Source organism: Syngnathus acus, chromosome 8 (genome assembly GCF_901709675.1).
Source record: "Syngnathus acus chromosome 8, fSynAcu1.2, whole genome shotgun sequence".
In the NCBI taxonomy this organism is placed as follows: domain Eukaryota; kingdom Metazoa; phylum Chordata; class Actinopteri; order Syngnathiformes; family Syngnathidae; genus Syngnathus; species Syngnathus acus.
Window position 1 is genome coordinate 9,384,363 of NC_051093.1, and position 22,672 is coordinate 9,407,034.

The 22,672-nt window shown below is 46.4% G+C and overlaps 2 protein-coding genes across 4 annotated transcripts; both read right to left on the reverse strand.

The window, feature by feature from the left end:
• Positions 1-1,833: 1,833 nt before the first annotated feature.
• rnf216 (ring finger protein 216) lies at positions 1,834-12,220 on the reverse strand. 2 transcript variants are annotated; one of them, XM_037255829.1, is made up of 19 exons: positions 12,087-12,207; positions 11,619-11,651; positions 10,898-11,069; positions 10,658-10,791; positions 9,968-10,567; positions 8,124-8,696; positions 7,967-8,043; positions 7,757-7,868; positions 7,474-7,635; positions 7,213-7,324; positions 6,977-7,110; positions 6,861-6,911; positions 6,582-6,719; positions 6,218-6,366; positions 6,069-6,147; positions 3,829-3,926; positions 3,086-3,308; positions 2,689-2,758; positions 1,834-2,609 (listed from the first exon to the last, which is right to left on the reverse strand). In XM_037255829.1, exons 3-19 carry the CDS (start codon positions 10,962-10,964, stop codon positions 2,224-2,226), a joined length of 3,165 nt encoding a protein of 1,054 aa, XP_037111724.1. In that variant the 5' UTR covers positions 10,965-11,069; positions 11,619-11,651; positions 12,087-12,207; the 3' UTR covers positions 1,834-2,223. The 2 variants fall into 2 exon arrangements, with proteins under 2 accessions (XP_037111724.1, XP_037111723.1); XM_037255828.1 differs by lacking the exon at positions 11,619-11,651 and having other exon boundaries at positions 10,898-11,026; positions 12,087-12,220.
• A 404-nt stretch (positions 12,221-12,624) lies between these two features.
• Positions 12,625-22,048, reverse strand: smurf1 (SMAD specific E3 ubiquitin protein ligase 1). Of its 2 annotated transcripts, none has more exons than XM_037255885.1 (18): positions 21,766-22,048; positions 18,032-18,070; positions 17,507-17,615; positions 17,203-17,336; positions 17,033-17,098; positions 16,844-16,919; positions 16,543-16,754; positions 16,381-16,465; positions 16,137-16,283; positions 15,690-15,912; positions 15,455-15,558; positions 15,240-15,354; positions 14,993-15,171; positions 14,756-14,893; positions 14,551-14,671; positions 14,278-14,479; positions 13,989-14,064; positions 12,625-13,913 (listed from the first exon to the last, which is right to left on the reverse strand). In XM_037255885.1, the coding sequence occupies exons 1-18, from the start codon at positions 21,818-21,820 to the stop codon at positions 13,814-13,816; spliced, it is 2,181 nt and encodes a 726-aa protein (XP_037111780.1). In that variant the 5' UTR covers positions 21,821-22,048; the 3' UTR covers positions 12,625-13,813. The 2 variants fall into 2 exon arrangements, with proteins under 2 accessions (XP_037111780.1, XP_037111779.1); XM_037255884.1 differs by having other exon boundaries at positions 13,989-14,073.
• Positions 22,049-22,672: the final 624 nt, after the last annotated feature.

Sequence of the window (22,672 nt, forward strand, 5' to 3'; positions counted from 1 at the left end):
AGGCCTAGTCTGCTGTGTAAGCATTATTTCACAAGAAAAAGGTCTTCATTATCATTAGATGTCAGCAAATATGGTTGCTTCCTTTCCTGAAAAAGGCCTGCAGTTGAATTGTTCATGTTGCTATGGTGACTGCCTGGCAGTAGGACCACAACTAGCATCTCACTTGGATGGTGAGTTACTCCACTATTTTTTTATCTGTCTGAGACTAGCAAATCGAGAGTCGCAAGAATGATTGCACAGCCCCCACGGGTTATGTTTTTGGGATCAGGAAGTCAATTTGACACGAGAGTGAATTAAAGGGGCAGCTATGGCTGAGGGGAAACATTTTCTTTTTTCATTATATGCTGCCAGATTGTAAATCAATATTCAACGGTGTGGCACAAAGCTAGCACAGAGCACAAGAGGTCCTAGAAATTGACTATTGCATATTATGGGTGAAAAAAATACAAATTCTGTATAGCTACAAAACACACACTCATGACGGGTACAATAACACAGACGCACTCGCACTGAAATATACACAATCCACAGGAATAGTCTAGGGAACACATGCTGCCAGACGTCCCTGTAGACGCACACAGACACACAAAAATGGTGTAAAGGTCATCTCAAATGGGACATTATACAGTTTGAGTCGGGGGAAGTTGAACCAGGGCGACAGGAAGTGTCAGTTGTTTGTATGGGTCATGTCTGCTCCATTGATTGCTTTTTTTTTTTTTTTGTACATGGGCGCAGTCCTCTGTCATCAAATCCATAACACTGCCAAAAAATGACCTTGGTAATTTTGCTCTTATGTTTAATTGGCATTTTGGGAAGGACGATTTGGGGGTCATTTTAGAATCCCTACTTTAGAACATTTGTTGGGAAAGAATATCTCGATCAGAGTCCTATTGGACTTTTCAGTTGAATACATAGCTGTTGTCTACGAGTCATTTCCCCTCCTGCCATTTTCGCGTAATGAAGTTATTTGCGAGACACGGCCGGGCCCACATGCTGTTTTATGAGCTCCGCTGACCTTTGTGATGACCCTTCACTTCAACTGGATGGCAAAATTGGGAAAGATCATGTGAGCATCCCACAAACTATTTGAATGGGCATAAAAGTCCGAATGTTTCACTCAAGTTACTTTATGTGAGACGCTGTATAATTATTTACCCAATAGCGCACTTTGTCTTCACTATAAGACAATTCAACTGATAAGTGCAACAAAGATCCACCAAGCATTTGTAGATGTTGGCAATGCTTGGGCCGAAACTAAACTTACTAAAAATGTAGCAGGCGTGACGAAAGCCATCAAGCGGCTACAAGAAGCTTGAGCATGCTGCTGCTTTTATTGTCCGCCACGCTCGAGCGATTGGTCACAGTGGCAGCACACTTGGCTGAACAAAGAAGTCCACTCATGGACTGTCGCCACGCCGCTTATTGGTTTAAAGCATCCTCTGTCGTGTGATTGGCGAACACCCTCGGGCTCTTTTATCATGACTCGGCGCTTTTTGTGGGAGGCAGAAAAGAGGAAAGCCCAGGAAATTCATTCATTATCTCTGTCATATGTTGTTCTGTACTTGTCTACTTTGCATATTCCATTCATCACTCATTATGGTAACATGTCAATTGGAGCCTACCTTAGCTGACTTGAAGCAACTTGGTCATCAGTGGAGCTAACATGCATGTTTTGAGGATGTGGTAGGGAGCTGGAGGACCTGGAGAAAATAGACATAAGCACAGGAAGAACATGCACACAGATTCAAATTCACAACATCTGAACGAAGAGAGAGAGAGAGAGAGGCACTTGTGCTCAGTGGGCTACGAAATCAAAGACGTGCATGACAATCATGAAAATGCAAACAGGAAACTTTATTCGAAAAACCGCACAGCTCGAATGTTTTGAACTGTTTTTTGTCAGAAACGTTATAAACTGGATATTTAACAATGCTTTCAGATTTTTTTTTCTTTTTTTACAGATGGAAAACACAAGCTGGCATCCAAGATTCAGTGTGAGAAGGCAGCAAAGTGTGCGCGTGTGTGTGTACCTCTACAGATGTAGTTACTTGTGTTTCTTCAGTCAAACAGAAAATGACTGACACCAGATGAAAGTTGGCTGAAAGCGGGTGCACCGAGAAAATGTTATTAAAAAAAAAAAAAAAGGAAGCTCTGAAAACAAGAAGTGGATCTGTAGAGAGTGTATGCGTGGGCTGCAGCAGACAGTTAACTCACATGCGTGTGTTATAAATGCCTTAAGTAGGGGTGGACGGGGCCATAGTGCATGGGCATGTCAATCATGTTCAGGTTTAGAGGATTCCGCTCGCCGTGCCGATTGTTGTGGTGATGATGATGATGGTGGTGGTGGTGGTGGTTATTGTTGTTCAAAGGGAGCAGGTTTGGCAGCGGGGGTACGTAGGGCGCCGGGGGCAGCCGGTTGATCACGTACATCTGGCCTTGAGCTAGGCCGGGAGGGTAATGGGCGCGAGGGGGCACAAAGAGGGGAGCCTGCACCGCTTGGGGATGACGGGGACCCGGAGGAGGAGGGTTTTCAGGGGGCGGACCCACACGAGGACGCTTTGTCTCTTGGACGGCCTCCGGAGGCGGGCCCACTCTCTTTCCCGATTGATCTGAGTCGAGAAGAAGTTGGGGGAGGGAGAGTAAGCGACGAAGCGTGTTGGTCAGTCTCGCGAAATCAGACAAACTCACCTGCAAACTTCTTATTCAGCTGCACTTCTCCCTCCTTCTGGATCTCCTGTATGTTTCGCTCGTCATCTAGCTACGGATGCACAACGGATACGAACGAGCAAGTTAGCAACATGTGGCGATGAATAAAAATTATGGAAGGGGGGGGATGGAAAAACTTGGTCAAGTTAGGACTCCAAAACCACAAGCCTCTCGCCAGGCCTTGTTGAAAGTATTTAGCCATTTCTTGGCTCCGCCTTAATGACTCGCTTATGAGCAACATGGGCGCTAATTGCTACCGATGGTTGCCAGCGGGACTCCCGCCAGGTCACTGTGGGCCTCTGCAGGGACCAGATGGTCCGGGTCAAGGTGAGTTAGGTGCCGGGACCGCTGTCCACAAAAGTATTCTCTGTGCGCATACCGTGGGATCCGTCCAGAGGGAACACTTGCGGCAGTGGCGGCAGGGAGCGCCCGGCGAGCGAGCGTGCTGGCAGAAGTGGCTGTATCCGGTGATGGCCTCTCGACAGAGGTAGCACATAAAGCCGCCGCAGCGACACGACATGCGGTTGCAGCCCTCGGACTTGACCAGGCCCGTGCCGCACTTGACGCACTTCCTCACCCGGGCGGCCGTCATGCGCTCCTCACTGACGAGCACAAAAGGACACGAGTGAGAAGAGACCCCAATACTGTCACTTGGAAATAGAATGCTCTTCCTGGCTTTACATGTCTAAGAAAACTAGGCGTGCATAAATATATAGATGTATTCATTGGGCCGTCAGTTGTTCAATTTTGGTCCAGATGTTCATTTTGTAAAAAAAAAAAAAAAACAACACTTTTCTTTTACCATTTCTAAGTAACGTAGCTTGCTGAAACGAGTTGTCTCGTACTAATAATCAAGTCCATCCACTGATCTTTCTACCAGGCCGCTTCCTGTCTCTGTCATCACCAGGAAGAAGGAAGACCTTCTCAATGGCTCAAAACAGGAAGTACTGCCTAGCAGGCCCACGGGAAGCAGCCGGCCCATTTGCTTCCCATAGTGTTGTCCGGGAAACACAGATATTTACCCAGCATCCTCTTTGGCGTGGAGAGGGGAAAGGATGGAGGATTAAAGAGACGGGAGGGTTTTTTTCCCGTCTTCATACGTTTCGATGGGCTCCAACTTACATGAGCACCCTCATGCGGATCTCGTCTTTCTCCAGGACTTGCTCGCACGTCTTCCCCACATGCTGCTTCCACTGCACGTGGCATTTTCGACAGCTTTCCTGCACGTCGAGACAAACACAATCATTGAATGGATTCATTTGAACTCGAGCCAGAGAAAAATATTAGTCCGCACTGCAGACCCGGTAAGGTGTGGCCCTGCGGCGCGGCGCGCACACGTTGGGCGGGATTTGCCCTTTTACAAAGTGCTCGGTTGCCTAGAAACTGCAAATCCGTCCTCTGAGCTTCGGCGTGTACAGCATCGGTCCTAGCGCACGCTGAGGCTAGTGCTAATCCATAGCTAAGTGGAGGCAGACATCATCAATATTTGAGGCATCACTCATGTAACATTCAACATTGACTGGGAGGAGAGACTTGCATGTGCTCTTTCAGCCAAGGTCAGATGGAGGACAAAAGAAAAAGGGAGGAAACTTAAGATGGCATGTGGCTATGCAGAGGAGACACTCTGGCCAACAAAGGGAAGTTGACCAAAAATAACATTGAATGTTTTTTTTGTGATGCATTAAACAGTATTTGTATCCTGAATGCAAAGGTGACATGTTGCAAAAATGTACTTTCACACAAAAAAGGGTGGCTAACAAAAGGGTGGGGGCAAGAGTGTGGTGAACTATCGCCCCCTACTGGTGACAAATGTTTACCAGGAAACACGGCAGCTTGACGGCAGACAGAGATCCAGACGTGCCCAACTCGCAAGAGCACAATTTACAATGTCCGTTCCTTCAAGCCTCAGCTCGTGGCGCTCCGGAGCTTCCGTGCTAACGTGTCATTACACGCCTTCGTCCCCTGGGGCCTTCATTCATAGCATGCCTTTCCTCTCTTCCTCCATTTTTCACTCTTTTGTCTGCACATGACCTTATAAGGTGGTGCAAGGTCTGTTGCAGTGGTTCCGGTGGGGGTGGGGTCTGCATTGTGCTATGAAACGAGGTGCTTTTTGCCGCCATCGGGATCAGACGAATGACGGCGAGACGTTTGAATGCGCAGTGACGTTACTGCGTTCAAATGGCAGCAGTTGTGGGACAAAGGCAATTTTTCCACTGGCCTAACATTTGTCATGGAGAACTCCTATGCGGGCCAGGAATAAGCTTGTTCAGATGTGCTCAGAAGCACATGTGGAATACATTAGGGGAGCGCGGGCGAAAGCGGGATGGAGGGGAGGGGAATGTGGGTCAAACTTGATGTGAAGCACATTTGAAACAGAGGAGGAAGTGCTCTCGGCCAATGGGAAAGCGGCGGAGGGGTGCGGGGCGAGGGGCCTGCCAATGATGAAACATCCGAAAAGGGGGGAAAAAAAAGATGGGCGGGCTTGTGGAAGTGTGTCAATTACATAATAAGGCCCCACCCTGGAAACAGCCCAAGCAAGCAAGCAAGCAAGCAAGCAAGCCATAGGGGCTGCTACAGCAAAATAAATATTTGTAATCATACCCAACTAAGTAAACAACCAACTTCAGCAATGGTTTAGGTCTAATTTGCATGTGTGGTTTTAGCAAAACTCCCTCAACAAAAAAGCCATCCTTTTTCAGCCGATCTGTTCCAAAGAGAAGTTTTAAAAACAAAAATCGAATACTACCGGACTACCGTTTGCAGCTGTTGGATATAAAGATGAAGAAGATATTACTCGGCGTGAAGGATCTTGGGTGTGCCATGAGCACACATTGTTCTCGAAAAGTAAAGGGCTCCACCTACGGCACCAAACGTTGAACTGCATATATATATATATATATATATAAAAGAAGAAAGAAATATTGCTCCACATACATGGGGGCCATGTGTACCAAGGTACGTTTCATCCTGATAAAGGTGATTTACAGAGTGCACTGCATTGCACTCCACCTCGGCATTCCTCAAACAGTGGGAGGAGACAGTGATAAGAGGCAGCGACGTCTCCAGATGGAACCATTTGCCTTGCTCCTCTTCAATCGCAAGCTCTGACACATTAGTTGACCTCTACCCCCATCGTTATTCTGGGTGGACATCTCACGGTCAATACATTTGGTCACGATGGCCCAGTACATTCCTGTTGTCTCTTACTTCATTTCAAAAATGCCTCTGAAGAACTGAGACAATATTAATACAGGGGCCAGTGCAAATTTCCAATTGGACCGAATTGGCTTTTATCATTTGATGCTTCAAACTGATTCTGGCCTCAGCAGAACTTCCACATATGGCACAAATACAGGACTGACCTTGCGGCAGCGGGGATTGGGACAGCTAAAGAGTGACATGTCTTTGTCCAACAAGGCTGGAAAGTTGCAGAAGGGACACCTGGCGGACAGGTGATAGAGAGCAAAAATGTCATTTTTCACGTTCAAACCACATAAAACATCGCTCTTACCTTACTAACTCATCTGCGCAGGTGGCAGCAATGGCCTCCTCCGCCTGCCTCTCGTAATATTTGCAAAGTATGTTTTCTGGCAGGACCTTCTCCAGTTCGCAGACTGGGTACGAGCAAAGGCAGCCGGCCTCCATGCAGCTGAGCTCGGACTGCAAAGAGGGTGCATAAACATACGCAGAGTGGTTTAAGTCATTTGAAAAAAAAAAAAAGATCCACGTTATAACAACAAACAAAGTACATCCATTTCCACACTAAGCTTTTTTTCGAAAGATTTGAGCAACTTGTACAATCGCCAATAAATTCCAAGCAGTACCTCTCACAAATATCAGATTTGAACATAACACTATCCACATCAAAGACATACCTTTCCAGAGCCAAAAACTGCCTCTTGAGCATATTTGATGAGGCACTCTTGACAGAATAAGTGACCGTCCGAACACTGCGTCATTTTCTCAAAGGCAAACTCTCCGTAGCAGCAGCCGCACTCGATCAGCTGGCCGTCCTGAACGAACAATAATCAATCACCGACGCATGCATTCATGTAACTTTATGGTCAGGTCAAAAGCATCGTCGGGAAAAATACTATTTACAAGAATTGGGGGGGGGAAAAAAAATCTATTTAAGGAGAGTGAAATAAACCTACTTTCTTGTATTCATCTTCATTCACTTGCAGCGCTAGGAGGAAGTCCTCATGCTGGAACGAGAACAAGAACGAAATAAACATTTGAAACAAGTGGGGGAAAGTGCTTAAGACAATACCTCTGCCCATTCCTTGGCTTTCTGTTGGAAGAATGTAAGCTCCTTTTGTAAAGAAGGTTCCAAATTGTTGTACATCCTGCAGTAGCGTCGGCCACTCTCCAAAAAGTACATCCTCTTTTCAAACTTCACCTGACCTGCAGCACAGATAGGCAAAGGACAAAGTCATCCTTCTATGCTTTGAAATCGAGTCACTCAGAGACACATGCAGAAGTACGGAGAAAGCTTTTTCCTCTCACCGTGCTCAAAGCGGAAATCGATGTAGCAGCGCTCAGTGGATATTCTGCTTCGTCGTCGCTTTCCTGAGGAGTCGCCTGATTCTTGAAACTTCTTCAGAGCTTCAAATAAGGCCTAAGAGAGAGACCGCTGATCAGAAATAGATATATTCCCCATGGAAGAAATAAAAAAAAGAGTACACATAGCTTTCATAAAACCACCAAGCATCATGTCCTTGACAAAAACAACAACACATTGAACTGAGCAAGAATAAGAATTTGCACCTTGCGTGTGATTGCATAGTGTCCTTTCAGGGCATTGAGCGCCCATTTGATGTCTTGGCAGCTGATCAAGCGGAAGTCCGACATGAGCAAGTCTGCAGCCTGCATCACTATCTCCTGACCAACCTGGCCCAGATTGTCGTAGTCAAAAAGATCCTCAGTTACCTGAAAAGATGCATCACGGTGATGAAAATACGCCATACTACCTCCAGAGACCCAATGACTTGTAGACAAGTAATACAATACGGCATGTTCCAGCTCTTTAGTGTGCTTCCAAGTGTGTTACCTCTGTTTTATTGTCTCCGGACTCCAGTAAGACGCTGGTGGGCGCGTCTTTGGCTGCAGCAGCAGCCTCCGTCTTTGGATATTCCGGGTTCTCCAACAGTAGGTTACAGATACTTAAAAAGAGCACAGGAAAGGAAGGTGAATGTTCCCATGATTTGACTTGCAAATATGTGTGCAAATTCATTGCCAAAAAAAAAAAAAAGCTTCTTACACATTCAAGTCTTGCACATAATTCTTTCGGATCAGTTCTGCTACATAGGCTTCTTGGACATCTGGGAAGAGATCCAACTTTGGAGGGGGCGATAGAGACAAAAAGATTAGGCCAGTATTTGAATGAGAGCGAAAATGAGGTGTCCGCGATGACTTACGACACCAGTAATGAGGTTTCTGATGTGCTGCTGTAGCTCCAACCTCTCTCGTGGCCGAGATGGACCGGGCCTTGCATCCTCTATTCTGGGAATGTCTTCTGGAACGGGAGGGACTGCAACCAGACCGGGAACTGGGTTCCCCCTTTCTGGGTTTTCGCCCGCATCTACATTCTGTTGCACGTCTCCTCTGTTGTTGGGAACCGAAGGTGCGGGAGCTGGTCCAGCGGGACGGTTTACATTTGTGGTGTGGGTTTGTGGAAACGCATTGGAGGCGCCACCCTGCGGTCGGGGATCAAGAGCGGCGTTCCCAGCTGCCTGGCTCCCGAGCATGATTTGGTGGCCCGCCTCTGGAGGTCCCAACCTCTGAGGGGCCGCAGCTATTAGCACCGCAGACTGGTCCCTAGGCGCCGCTTGATGGGGCTGGGGGGCCTGGATCGGAGCCTGGGCCGGGGCCTGGGCGAGGGCCTGGGGTTCAATCTGAATGAGATTGCCGTGCGTGGTATGCAAAACGGGCTGGAGCACGGTCCGGGGCTTGTTCTTTTGCTGCGTGATCAAAGCGAAGGCTCGGCTGGTATGTATGACGGGGGTCGACTTCTTCTTCTGGAGAAGCTGCGTTACGAATTTCGATGGCCCGCTCTTCTGAACTTGTGTAGATGTGCTCGCTTTAGGCTGCGCCTCTGCACACGAACTGCTCGCCTGAGGATTGTCTTGAACGCCAGCCTTTTCTTGAGACGTGGTGGAGGCGGGAAGTGTCTTTAAAACAACACTGCGAGACGTGCTTATCTCTGGCCGAACCAATTGTCCTGCGGAGCAAGCCGGTCCAGATGTGCTAGGCCGAAGGTGCTCTGCACCTAGTCTGACATTTAGAGCTGGTACAGAGGTAGATTGGGTTGGAATCGAAGAATCATCTCGGACTTCCACATTTATCTTTCGGGGCGTCCCAGCAGTTGGCTGCTGGGAATTTGTGGTTGGGTTTGGCTGTGTGAGTACCGCTGTGCTGACTGAGGATGCGTGTGCAATAGCATCTCGGGAGGTAGAGGGAGCACATGGGTCCCTCGTAGCAGTCCCGGAATTTGCACCGACTTTAATAAGGCTTTGTGAGGCCCCGGTCCACTTTGCCGCCGGTCGTATGACATGTTTGCGTGCAGGTGCTATTGGCTAAGACAAAGACAACATTTCAATGATTAAAATGATGAAGTAGTCTGACATTCCTTGGAGTATTAACTTGGAATGGTTGAGTAAATTACAAACGATAGGATCAATGAGGGAGGTTTTCTCTTCACACGAACAAATACATTTACGGGGTTTAAGCTTGGTGGTTTCGCCTGGGAGAAAAAAAAAATGTTTTCACTTACCTCAAATATGCTGACATCGCCATCTTCAGGCGCATCATCTGGAACTAAAACATGACTGCGAGGTACCAACGTCACGGTCTCCTCGCCCACATCTACATTCTGATGCACGTCTCCTCTGTTGTTGGGAACCGAAGGTGCGGGAGCCAGTCCAGAAGGATGGTTTAAATTTGTGATGTGGGTTTGTGGAAACGCACTGGAGGCGCCAGCGCCACCCTGCGGTCGGGGATCGAGAGCGGCGTCGCCAGCTGCCTGGCTCCCGAGCATGATTTGGTGGCCCGCCTCTGGAGGTCCCAACCTCTGTGGGGCCACAGCTATTAGCACCGCAGACTGGTTCCAAGGTGCCGCTTGATGGGGCTGGGGGGCCTGGATCGGAGCCTGGGCTGGGGCCTGGGCGAGGGCTTCAATCTGACTGAGATTGCCGCGCGTGGTATGCAAAACGGGCTGGAGCACGGTCTTTTGCTGCGTGATCAAAGCGAAGGCTCGGCTGGTCGGTCGCTGTGGAAGTATGACGGGGGTCGACTTCTTCTTCTGGAGAAGCTGAGTTACTAATCTCGATGACCCACTAGTCTGAAGTTTAGTAGACGTGCTCGCTTTAGGCTGCGGCTCTGCACAGGAAGCGCTCGCCTGAGGATTGTCTTGAACGCCGGCCTTTTCTTGAGACGTGGTGGAGACGGGAAGTGTCTTTGAAACAACACTGTGAGATGTGTTTATCTGTGGCCGAGCTAATAATTGTCCTGCGGAGCATGCCGGTCCAGATGTGCTAGGCCGAAGGTGCTCTGCGCCTAGTCTGACATTTAGAGCTGGTACGGAGGTAGATTGGGCTGGAGTCGAAGAATCATCTCGGACTTCCACACTAATCTCTTGGGGCGTCCAAGCAGTTGGCTGCTGGGAATTTGTGGTTAGGTTTGGCTGTGTGAGTACCGTTGTGTTGACTGAGGATGCGTGTGCAATAGCATCTCGGGAGGTAGAGGGAGCACATGGGTCCCTCGTAGAAGTCCCGGAATTTCCACCGACTTTAGTAAGGCTTTGTGAGGCCCCAGTCCACTTTGCTGCCGGTCGTATGACATGTTTGCGTGCAGGAGCGATTGGCTAAGAGAAAGACAACATTTCAATGATTAAAATGATGAAGTAGTATGACATTGATATGATGGTTTCGCCTAGAAGAAAACAAATATTTGCCTCTAATATGGTGACATCGTCATCTTCAGGCGCATCGTCTGGAACTAAAACATGACTGTGAGGTACCAACGTCACGGTCTCCTCATCAGAATCATCAGAAATGAAGATCAGCTCGCTCTGACGATTGCCAGAGCCTGAAAAAAAACATTAATTGACATCCCGGGGCGGCAATTTAGAAACAAAACGTTATGGTGTATAAAACGATCGAATTTCTTTTTGCTTCCCTTGTATTGTTTTTACCTTGGCTTCGGTGGATGTTGAAGCTGGCCAGGTGAATGACATCATCATCATTGCATCCATCTGCCATGATACACAGCTCATCAGCCCTCGAAATGGTCTTGGACACAGTCGCTGCTCGATTTACACCATCTTCAACATAGAAACCAGTTTAAGTACAGGTTCTCCAAAATCTCTGGAAAAGAAAAAGTACTAGCTAAAGGCTTGGAAGGGTTGATTGTACCATAATGTTAAAGTAATGTAACTTGATGACTTCGTATTACTTTTGTATGACTCAACTTCCAAATATGCTAATGAAAAATATAATTAGTTAAACTTCACTCCTGAATATTTGCATGTGTCTGGTATTTTTGGTCTTATGAATATTTTACGCATAGTTTGGGAACAAAGGAGAAAGGTTGGGTGGATAGCTGGTTGGCTAGTCAGACAGACACTATATTCATCCCTTGAGGGAAAGTACATTTGTTTGCCCCATGAAGTTGCCATTGATATAGACCGCACAAATCGGAACTATGACGTGACGATGATGACAATATGTCACATCACTACCACATTGCGTTTTCATTCTTAATGTGGCTTCGTCTGTCCACATGGCAATTGAAAATGTTTTTTTATGTACCCCGATGAGTCACATTATAAAATGAAACTGAAGAGAAGACTATTTGCAAAAAGGCGGACATCTGATCAACCGAATCACTCGCAAATATAGACTGGCGTCACTTACATGCAAAACTCCGAGCTTGACAACTATTTAGTGCTAAAAGTAAACAAAAGAGAGCAGAACACACTCAACGTTGCCGTCAAGGGTGGGACTTTGATTTAGGAAACAAAGACTGTACATAATGATAAAAGAGAAGTGACTATCAAAGCTATCCCCGACGTTTCGCTGACAAAACTGAAATTTAAGTGGAATTCTGTATCATGCTGACATTAGCGCTAACGTTCTAATATTATGAGTGTATATAGAAGGCTTCCGTGAAACAGACATGAAGAAAAGCAAGGAATTATTTCCGCGGAAATTTAAAAAGAGGAGAAAGCAACGCAGCCAGCTAAGCTAACGTTAACTAGCTCGGCTAGCCAGCGAGCTAGCCAGTAGGTTAACTAGTTAGGGGACTTCTAAGTTAGAGTCCAAAGCAATGTCTCAAACCGTGTACACGCAATATAAAAGAACAATAACAGAACATGACAATACCGCTGCTTCTTGTTAGAATGCCAGTACCGAACGTCTTCTGTGACTATTGATAAAACACGGAAAAGCCAAACAAGCAGCGAAAACAACAGCAAAGGGGAAGTATGTGACGTCATCCATACAAAGCCCGCTGATAGTAATGGCGTCCTGGGAAATGTAGTTCTCAATAAATAATGGACTAAATTAGGAAGAATACATTTGAAGGCTCGCGGAATTACTTATAGTGGTAATAATATTCTTGAAAGCAATAGTCATTAGTGGGAGTAATAAAAATAAATTTGAAGGTGTTGCTGCGCTGAACAATAACTTTTAAAAAGTAGAATAATTCATCACACTACACAAGGACATTATTTTCAATTTATTTTCTTTTAATATAATCTTATTTACAAGGTATTTTTCCATAAATGTTTTAGTACATAGTAAGTTTCAATACTCTTGCATCCATTACACAGTGAACGCAGAACCTAAAAAATGCAGATTGAAACTATTCTGCTTAACAGTCATCAATCTACAGTAAAGCCCAATATTTTCCACATTTCTCACTTGAGTTAGTTTTTCTTTTTTTTTTTTTGAATTCATTCATTCACATCCGTGGAGGACGTAACGATAAAGAGCGCTTGTTCATTCATGGCTGCCTTGAGGTTAATGAGTACTCGACAAAAAAACAGATGGGCAAAAAAACAGGGATACGTTGATATTAAAAGTGAAAGGCTTGAGCTTTTATTAAAGAGGTCACGAAAAACTTTCCTGAAGCTGACACCTTCTTTGTATTTCCTCGGCTCATTTAGAAATCTGTCACACGCCTGACCTCTCAGTAGAGGGAAATTTTAAAATCAGGGCTTGTAAGATTGATCCCTTTCCCCTCAATAAACATACCATCGCATTCATAGTTTATATACACATAAGGATATTTGCATCATTATGCATGTTAAAAAAAAAAGTATAGAAATTAATCAAAAACCACTTGGTGGATTACTTGAATCGGAAGTGAATTGAGCCATCGACTCGGCGACAGGGGTTGAAAGGATGAGTGTGAGCTCTTTGCAGAGCATATAGCAGCTTGGTCAGTAATCACTTAGTAATAAATAATAAAACATTAGCGTGGATCAGAGTGGTCGCAGGTACGTACAAATGGGACAGACGTAATCAAACGGAGGAGCGGGCTCATTTGATCGTTTTGCAGCGTAAGCCGGGTGCCATGCCACACCCACACTGTCTCACATGCACGCGTACGGAGACACGTTTGGAAACGCAACAGTGGTCAAAAGTGAACGCATGACGAGTCAGTCAATCGGGATGTGTCACACCCGCCCCCACCCCCCCCCCCACACACACACACACGTCACAGTCAGCCTCAGCTTTGTTCTCCGTCCAGACATCATTGCACCGCGTCTGTTTACCGGCTCAAGATTGGTGACGAGTTCGCTGTGCCTGTAGACATTCCCAGGAGTTGACATCATAGCTTGTTAAAACCAAAAAGGTAAAAATGCTTCTTCAAAACATTTGAAAAGATTTTAAAATACTTTGTTGTTCTTTTTTCCCCCCCCCCCATTTGACTTCCTTGCTGTGCTTGCGCCTTTAACTTGCCGTGCTTGGCCGCCGGCTGTACTCTGTGTGCATGTTCTGTGCATGTCGTGAACATTAAAAATAAAATAAAAAAGTCAGAGAGTTGAATGCAAGTGCAAGCACACGTGTGACTGTGTACGTTGGTTTGGTTGGAGGGCCTTTCTTCACTCCACAGCAAAGCCGCAGGTCTCCTCCACAGCAGTCAGCAGTTTCTCATAAAGTTTTTCATAAGACTCGTAGGGCGGGATGTCTATCCTGTTGAAACTACAACACAGAGAGGGACAATTAACAAATATAAAAAAAGAAAAAAGAAAGCATCTGTTAGGTCAATGTCTTTACCACGTGTGCGCTTTGGGCAGGTTGTCAGTGTTGGCGTCTATCAAATGGATGGTGAAGAGTCTTGGTCCTGCAGAACCTGTAGAGCCTTACACACATACATTCTAGTTATCACTGCTCTATTCTGCTACACGGAACATTTTGCCCATGAAGTGCTCATCCACTAGATGGCAGAAAACCCGTTTGAGTGTATCCACCTGTTGCCATTCACGCAACAGCATACTACCGGCTTTGTATTCCGTTAAATGGGCCCAAATACGTGCGTGGCCTACTGAACCAGTGCATGACCCACCCTGCAGTGCTTTGAAGCCCTGCAACGGGACCCGGGTGGAGCCTGTGACAAACTGCAGCAGGCGTCCTCTCCTCTCCTCGCTGAAGGCCTCCACCGCCTGCCAGAACCACCGCACCACGTTGCTCTCGCTCGTACAGTGCTTCAAGCGCGTGTTGCTCTTCCAGTCGGCCAGGTCGATTTTACCCAAACCGCCGATGATCAGCTGCCAAAGGGCATCGTAAAGATAATCAACTAAAAAGCGCTGCCAATTATCTTCAATATAAAAAAACTTACCTCAAGTTCTTTATGGTCGAAAGCTTTTAGGAGATGTTGGGGGATGAGCTCGCTAAATCCCTTCTGGAGAGCCAGAAACTGGGCTTCTATTCCTCGCATAAACCTCCAGTTCACGTAAAGCCTAAGGAGAACAATAAATATATTTCCCTTAATGGTCGGTCATTCAATCTATCAAACAATGAGATCAGTTTCTAGTCTCTTTTACCTCACATATTCCTTCTTGTTTTCCTCCGTAACAGGAATGTTACGGCCGTTAGGTTTGAGTTCATGTTGTAGGAACTTCCCAAAGGCGTTATGCTCCACGCAGAAGGTGTGATCCAACACCGAAGTGATGTCGTTCTCTCTGCAAACACAATGTAAACATTCTTAGTTGTCAGGCCGGCCGGCCTATTTCTTTTTTTTTTTTTTTTTCTTCTCTTCTGTCCTTGCTTCTCCAACTTACAATATCCAGACGAGACTCTTGTGCAACTCTGGGTCGGTTGTCTCCAGGTCATTGAGCTGAATGGGTTTGCCTAACAGCTGTTTGTAGAAGGGCAACGTGAAGCTCCCGTTGATGTAGTGGCCGTGAAAAACGGCCAGCCCCATTACACGGCCCACAAAGTGGAAATATGACAGGTGGTCCTGAAATATGGACAGATATAAGCTATCAGGTCAATTGTAAAGTGTTGTACGTGTCGGAGCGTACGCACGGGGTTAATGGAGGAGTCAGGGTTGATCTGTAACGTGTAGATATTGTCGGTGGAGTACTGGAATAGGCCGTAATAAGGGTTGAGCATTTCGTGGCACAGCAGGTACAGCCACTCCCTGCGGAGAACCACCGCAATGTTATGGAGGTCAAACTCATTTGGACCACAAACATTAGTTGAACAGGTCTTTAGGAATAAAAGATTGAGTAGAGGATCACCTCGCCACGCCACCGTAGTCGAGGCCCTCCTCCCCTCTGAATTTAACCATCAGACGCTTCTTGAGGTCTTTGGGCCTCATCTTCATGATCTGCCGATACGACTCCTAAAACAACAGACGTGCACAACCTTCGTGAGTGACTCCCGTAACAGTGAAGAGGCAAACTTTTGGAGCAGCGTTTCACCTCATTGTTATTATGCAGATTTTGAATAGCACTCACTAAAAGAGGTGCCCACCTCAAATATCTCTTCACGGGAGACCTCGATGCGACAGTGTCCTGCTTGGGGCTGCTGCAGGGAGAGCTCGTGGCGCAGCAGCTTCAATTTGTGGACCAGGTCTCGCTCGTAGCGCGCCGCTACGTCCCCGTCGCCCCCGACCACGCCGCCCATTCCTCCGCCCTCGTCAACCCCCACGTCCATCTGGGGGGCCTGTGAGGATTCCTTCACTTGGGACTGCTGGCTGAAAGAGGGCGGGAGGGAAGACACCATATGTTTTTGTTCATGCATACAATAAATCAAATCACACATTTAGTAGGTCAGATGAAGTGCGAGTTCCGCATTGCAGCAGTGAGATTAGCAACAGATTAGTGTTGAAACGACTTCTTTTGCCCATGTGTCGGGGATCTATATCTCTAAACTCCATGCATGCAGCCAGATTCGGATGTATTTTCAGCCCGCCGGCACCTGATGATGGTGTGCAGACGCGGGTCGGTGAACTGCGTGGTTCTGTTGTTGTGGTCGACAAAGTAAATGCGTCCCGACACCGTGCTTCGGACTTCCCAGCCCACGGGTAACGGACCGAGCTCCTCGCAGCTTACGCTGGCCAGGTCCCTGCAATCACGCATTAGTCCAGATCGTCGGAAAAAACTCAAAAACAGAGGCTACGTTGATAGCTAGCGACATATACGTGGATAGATGGCTCGCTCACCTGGGGATCCGAGGGTCATGCCAGGTGCTGACACCTGTCTGCGTGTGAAGGAAGTACACCTGGCCCTGCACTGTCGTTCGCTGCTCTGTATGAAAATCAACAAGCGAGAGAATACGATGAGCGGACCGATGGAGGTGGTACGAGGGGAGATGTCGGACTGACCGTATCCCTCAGGCAGGTCGGGCGGCTGGTGACCGTGAGGTCTGTTCTGAGGGGTGTGGCCATGGCCTCGAGAATCCTGCCCCCGGATTCGCTGGGACTGAAGACTGTTTTCTTGACTAGGCGAGTCGAGACGGCAGTTGCCGCCACCCGCGGCACCGGTGGGGTCGGAATAAGGCAGGGGTTCTTCACTGAAGCATCCCTCTAACACGGGCCTAAACAGAGACACCCACATAAACAAACTCCTGGCAGAATAAGATATTTTCATCCTGGAGCGTCACTATTTGATGCTCCGAGCGCTCACCCATCATTTTCCAATAGACCTCGACAGTCCACCACAGGGCCTCCGCTACCTATGCGGTCTCGTGTCTGCAGGCTTACTAAAAAGGGAAGAGAGAGACAAAAAAAATCACAGCGTAAATGTCAGCCCATGAATATATTGGGGCGACTGTACACACGGAGAAAGCGAGAGAGAATCATTGTGCAGACTCACCTACGATCTGTCCCCGCACTGCGTCACTGTCTGAGGGGTTCAGTTTACAAAGATCTAGCCGCTGGTCTGGGGGGGGACAGAAAAAGACCCTTTTTTTATTAAAAGCCCTTTTCAAGATGCAGCAGAGGCTTTGTATACAAGCGGCATCAAAAAAAAACAAGCGCGCTTACATCCTGTGTCTTTTAGTCTGCTGATGGCATTTGAAAGAAGTCTAATGCACCCCAAGAAGCCCGCCCCCTGCCGTTTATGGATCTTCTTATGGTTCCATATACTGATGGTGATTGAGTCTGCCTTTCCAATGTAGCTGAAAAAAACAAACACACACAATGCTATTGAGGGGGAAAAAAACCCAATAGGAGCTAATATGAACTCATTCACTGGCAGCAAAAATAAAATAGAACTTTGACGTCTATATGCGTCAATGGGAGTGAATGAGTTGAGTGACATCAACTGAAACATGATTTGTAAACTTACAGGTCATAGTGCTGATTCCATTTGGGGTCCAGTGTGCTCTTAACTGTGTCTGTCGAGTGGCATTGACCCGATCCGTCCACCACGACCTTGGCAAAAGGATCGGGTAGACCTGTGTGCCCACCCATTCACAACAGTATTTAATTCAGTGCTTTTCAACATCACTGTGCTTAATACAGAAAAAGAACCAATGCAAATGTATTCTACATAAAAGTGAAATACAACTGAACTATAATAAAAAAATAATGTCCTGGATTAATGAGAAAAAATATGAAGCCACTGTAACATGAACAGTTTGATTCTAAAAGTGTGGCGAGAGTACATTAAATGTTCAAAGTCCAACATTAAGCCTTTTGGAGTGGTAGCGCTGGTCCAACAGTGCCACACTGGCCCAGGGCCATCTGGCCACCATTAATGTCGGACCCTGAGAATCATTGATCCAACCAAATAGTTGCCAGGGCAAAAAGCACACAAAGGAACTCATTCAATCTATAGTCAAGCGTCATGCAAAACAAAAGAGCAACTTACGAAAGAAGTCTTTCTTTGCGAGGTTCTTGGCACATAATACTGCAGGGAAGGATAGGACATCATTAATATGGAGCAAGTCAAATTGTGTAGGTTGCATGCTGCTATTCAGGGGGGAAAAAAAAGGACCCGTGTTGAAAAATGAAGATATAAATCATGCACAGTGGGAGGCCACCCACAGTCAGAGGAATAATACATTATTTTATTTCAATTGTATACAGTAATGGCATTTTTCTTGCCCCCTAAAGTCGACTGTGTCATGAGGAGGAAGAAAAAAAAATAATAATGATGGCGCAGAGCGATCTGGCCATCTATTGATTGACAGACTAATTGATTTGTTCCACCACGCCCGCCCGCAATGTTATCCCGGGCTCTGTGTCGCAATTAAAATGGTAGTTTGGCCCAGACGGCCGTTAAGGAAGTCAGTCCGCCGCAGGTTTTTTTCGGATGTGGTGACTGTGGTGGCGGAGATATGTCTGCCGTGTCCTCATCTGCTTCCTGTGAATAACCCGAGGAGAATGACTGGCTGCGAGAGAGATCCTTCCCTTCTCCCTTGACTCACACATTCCACAGCGAGACATCACCACACCAGAAGCAAGCACACGCAACCAGCGGACGAACGGAATCGCATTTCTTGATCTATCCTGAATCCACTTACATATTTTGTCACTGCTCAAGTAGCCCCCCCCCCCCACTTTTACTCATCCATCCGCCTCTTGCCAGGAAAACGATTTTTTTCCCCCCTCAGTCTCTCGCTCTCTCTTTTTGGGCTTTTGTCCATCTCTTTGGTGGCAGTAAATGTGTGACGGGGCCTTTCTCTGCATTTCAGGAAATTCCTCTTTCTGCCAAGGTCATGCCTGGTAGACACACACACACATGGGCTCAGCTGGTTCCCCACTTCCCCACTGCTGCTTTTCCTTTTTGGCATTCAAGACTGATCTTTTATAGAGAACCTGAGAACCGGTGGGAGCCAGCAGGGGAAGAATCCTTTTCATCCGGTCTTGACGGGGGAAACGAGTAGAAACATCACAAGGGTGACGCTGACCAAAGTGAACGACTGCCGTCTCGGGGAACGTAAAAAAAACCCACAATGTGCTTTTTTTGGGACTCGCTCTACGGCTATACGAGAGTTTTGCAGCTGAAATGATTTCAAATATATCAATAATTTTTTTCTTAGGGCACCATGTGCAGTTTCCTGATCAATTTAAAGTGGCTTGTGTGAGACGGGAGATCTATCCAAGACTTGTACCTGTCCAGGACCAGGAAACGTGCAAGGAACATCTCTACAGACCCTTCTCACCCAGGTTGCAGTCTGTTTGAACTACTCCCCTCCGGACGGCGTTATAGAGCTCGGTACGCCAAAACCAGCAGACGCAGAGACAGCTTCTTCCCCCAGGCTGTTGCTCTGATGAACTCACACCACTCGTAGAGTCTCAGAGTCATTACTGTGCAATAACATCCTGCTCTTCACACCTTTTTGAATTTGTCTACACTGTTTTTGCCATTATTCACATGTCCTGAGTGTTGTTAGTCACCTAAATGTTGAACAGAGGGTGTGTTTTACCGAAGTCAAATTCCTTGTTTGGCACGCTCAAACATGGCGAATAAAAACTCTTGAATCTTGAAAACAAACAAAGCTCGGAGCAACTATTTGTTAAAAATCACTCGCGTGCAAACATGGACAGGATTTCATGCAACAAGAAATAAGTAGCTTGATTTCTCTTTCAAACTAGGATACGTGTAGGTTTGTGCACATGCTGCTGGCGAGAGGATTCGAGGTGCCAACTAAACATTGTCTCCCCTTTCCTCACTTGCAAGCTACTTGGCATGATTTGGATTCCTTCCCTCTAGATTGTGTATGGTCATATTTTTTCCTGATCTATTTCCTTCATCTCCACCCGATCTCGTGAGTGTCCCGTGTCCAAAGAGCCAAATCGGCACACAATCCAAATACTTGGCAACCAAAGCCAAGCAGCACGTGTTGCCCGAGCGAGCAAACGTTCAGCCGCCAATGTTTTGCGCAGTAAGCCCACGAACATCCCACTTGCCTAGACAAAACAAGCCTTTGTATTACCTTTGACCGAACTACGCTGGAGTTTTTTGGCGGAAATATTCACTGCATAGGAGGCACTTCAAAGGCAAGCAGATTATTTCATTAGAATTCCTTCCCATCTCGTATCACCTGATCTGATTGATTCAGCAGAAAAAATACAATTTTAGCATCCAACAAAATGTTTTGCAATCACCACTATTGAGATAAGAATAAACTCATATAGTCATTGACAAGGGCAATGAGGAAGAATATTTTATGGACAGACTGTCAACGTTGCACGACTGCATTTGACAAAATCCCAACTACTCATCACATGATAATATGAATATTGCTCATTCGGTCAAATGTGTGACAACAAAATCAGAAGGACGCCTTTGTGCGTGTTTGCCTGCCACTTGTGCTAATGTAGGCCAAACATGCCCTCAGCATGACAGACTCAACAAAACCACAGCGGCCAGCCAGCCAGCCAAGCAGTAAAACCGCCATTGGTTCTTCGCTTCAACGCACATTCCTCAGCCAATTAGAATTCCCCTCATACCTGTAGGGGCGGGGCGGGGCATGGGTAATAACCTTTGTTTGCATTCAAGCAAAACTAATGAACGTCTGGGTCAAGCGCACACGCACGCACACACACACACAAGGGCTCATCTGGCTAATAATGCAAAAACACAACAGACTCTCATTGTCATTCAACAGATTTTCACACCAACGATATTGTTACATTTTCTCTACAATATTCTTAGATATACATTTACTATAAAAATGCATATCTAATCCAGCAACATCAGGTGACAGGCCGAAATGTTTTCCGACTAGATTGCGGAAGTTTAATAATTAATCTGTATTTAGTTTGTGCCGCATCCTTGTTTCAGTGGTACGCCCTGAGATTGTTTCTCCCGCAACATATGTGCATTCAACCTTTTTAGCATCAGGTGACCAAGAAGTCTGGCCCTAGGCACAGAGTGACATTTCCATTTGAATAGAGGCCCCTGGGAGCCCTGTGGGGTCACAGCGGCTACAGTGAGAAGCCTTTGTTGCAGCTGAGACACAGGAGAGAGAGCAAACATCCTTAAATGGCTGAATTGAGCAGCCAAAAGACAAAAAAGAAAGGGGGACACAACGGATAAGGATTAGCATTACGATGTCAATCAGTTACAATGATTAAACTAGCTGTCAGATGCAATCGGCTGCAAAAATAAACACACACTGATAGACTGGATTTCTGTCCAAATCACTCTTCAATGATTGTGTTATGATGCGGTGAAGTATAAATGTTGTTTTTAGGGTGGTGGTTGATTAGCCCCCCCGATGGGCGTAGCTAGTGAGCATTAGCGGTCAACGTTAACTACAGAGTAAGCTAACGCCGACTGGCTTGTGTTAATAATTCATCACGTATTAATGGTTTTGAAGAGGCTATGTTACCAATGACCCCAGTGGGCTAAGAATGGCTCGGGTGCAAGTTCCACGGGACAGTGAATTATTTCTCCAGAGTGGTCTGCTTTGCATTGCGGCTAACAAGCTAGCACTTGTGCCTCTGTCTACGGCACAAAAACCGGATGTTTAGGCAAATAGCAGACCTTCAAAGCTAATCCGGTTTGGCTACCCTCACGATACACCGCAGTGCACCGAAGATCCAAATTGAAAGGTGCACTTTGTGGTGTCTTACAGTCTCGATTCTTTTTACCTGTCAGTCGGATTTTGATGCTGGAACCGTTCCTCCGAGTCCCAGGATTCGACATCACTCCGAGGAAAAAACGATCCCACAAACTTCTCCTTCGGGTCTCCTAAAAGAGACCGTTTCACGACTCGGACGGATGGTGAATGTCTTCAGATTACAAACACGCGGTTGCTTTTCCGGTTCTTCATGGATGCGAGTGTATTATTTCATGGCAAAGTCCTGCGCTTCGAGACCCGACAACACGGGAGAACATTTTCGGGCAGGCTCAAGCACGTCATGACGTCACACTCTTGACTGTACAGCCGTACGTGCTCGCGTCCGGTGGGCGTGCCCGTGCAAGTCCCTGCACAAAATATAGTATTTTTTTTTTCAAATGACCGTCCTAACTGTGCCATTATATTTTTCATTTCTCACTCTAAATGAAAATAAAATGAAATACACACCACACCCTTTAAAAAAATTCCTTATCAAATCATTAAACGTCAAGAGTTTCTCTCAACATGATGTATGTTGACCTCTGAAGTGGTTTTGCCAAGAATGCACACACCAGTCTATTCATTTAGGGCCAAGACATTATTGAGCCCATCTGCATATAACTTATTCATATGTTTGTGTTCAGGACTGTACGTAGCCCCGAGGCACATGACATTGATGGTCTATCATATGATGTGCTTCAAATGTTTTTCTGGAAGGAAAGTGCTTGATGTGCATGGACTTGGCTACTGGCATTTGGCTGCAGCAGCATTAGCGGGGGGAACAATGGAGCCTCTGATTAAACTGTTTTCAGGCCACAGGATTCAGTAAATCCACGTAGGATGCTCACATAAATGCTCACATAAAAAAAGACAAACAAACAAACAAATGTACTGCTGCTCTCTTGCCTGTTGTGCTGAATTTTATAAAGCAGAATCAT

What these genes read in the sequence shown, in the direction of transcription:
- rnf216 (XM_037255828.1), bottom strand. Translation starts at nt 10,964, where the DNA reads ATGGCAGATGGATGCAATGATGATGATGTCATTCACCTGGCCAGCTTC. An exon ending in ATGAAGATGAATACAAGAAA is followed by an intron (nt 6,720 to 6,860) that starts GTAGGTTTATTT and finishes TTGTTCGTTCAG; the next exon opens with GACGGCCAGCTGATCGAGTG. An exon ending in CAGTTTTTGGCTCTGGAAAG is followed by an intron (nt 6,367 to 6,581) that starts GTATGTCTTTGA and finishes CCCTCTTTGCAG; the next exon opens with TCCGAGCTCAGCTGCATGGA.
- smurf1 (XM_037255884.1), bottom strand. Translation starts at nt 21,820, where the DNA reads ATGTCGAATCCTGGGACTCGGAGGAACGGTTCCAGCATCAAAATCCGA. An exon ending in CGTCTGCACACCATCATCAG is followed by an intron (nt 15,913 to 16,136) that starts GTGCCGGCGGGC and finishes GCCCTCTTTCAG; the next exon opens with CCAGCAGTCCCAAGTGAAGG. An exon ending in CCCGTGAAGAGATATTTGAG is followed by an intron (nt 15,559 to 15,689) that starts GTGGGCACCTCT and finishes CTGTTGTTTTAG; the next exon opens with GAGTCGTATCGGCAGATCAT.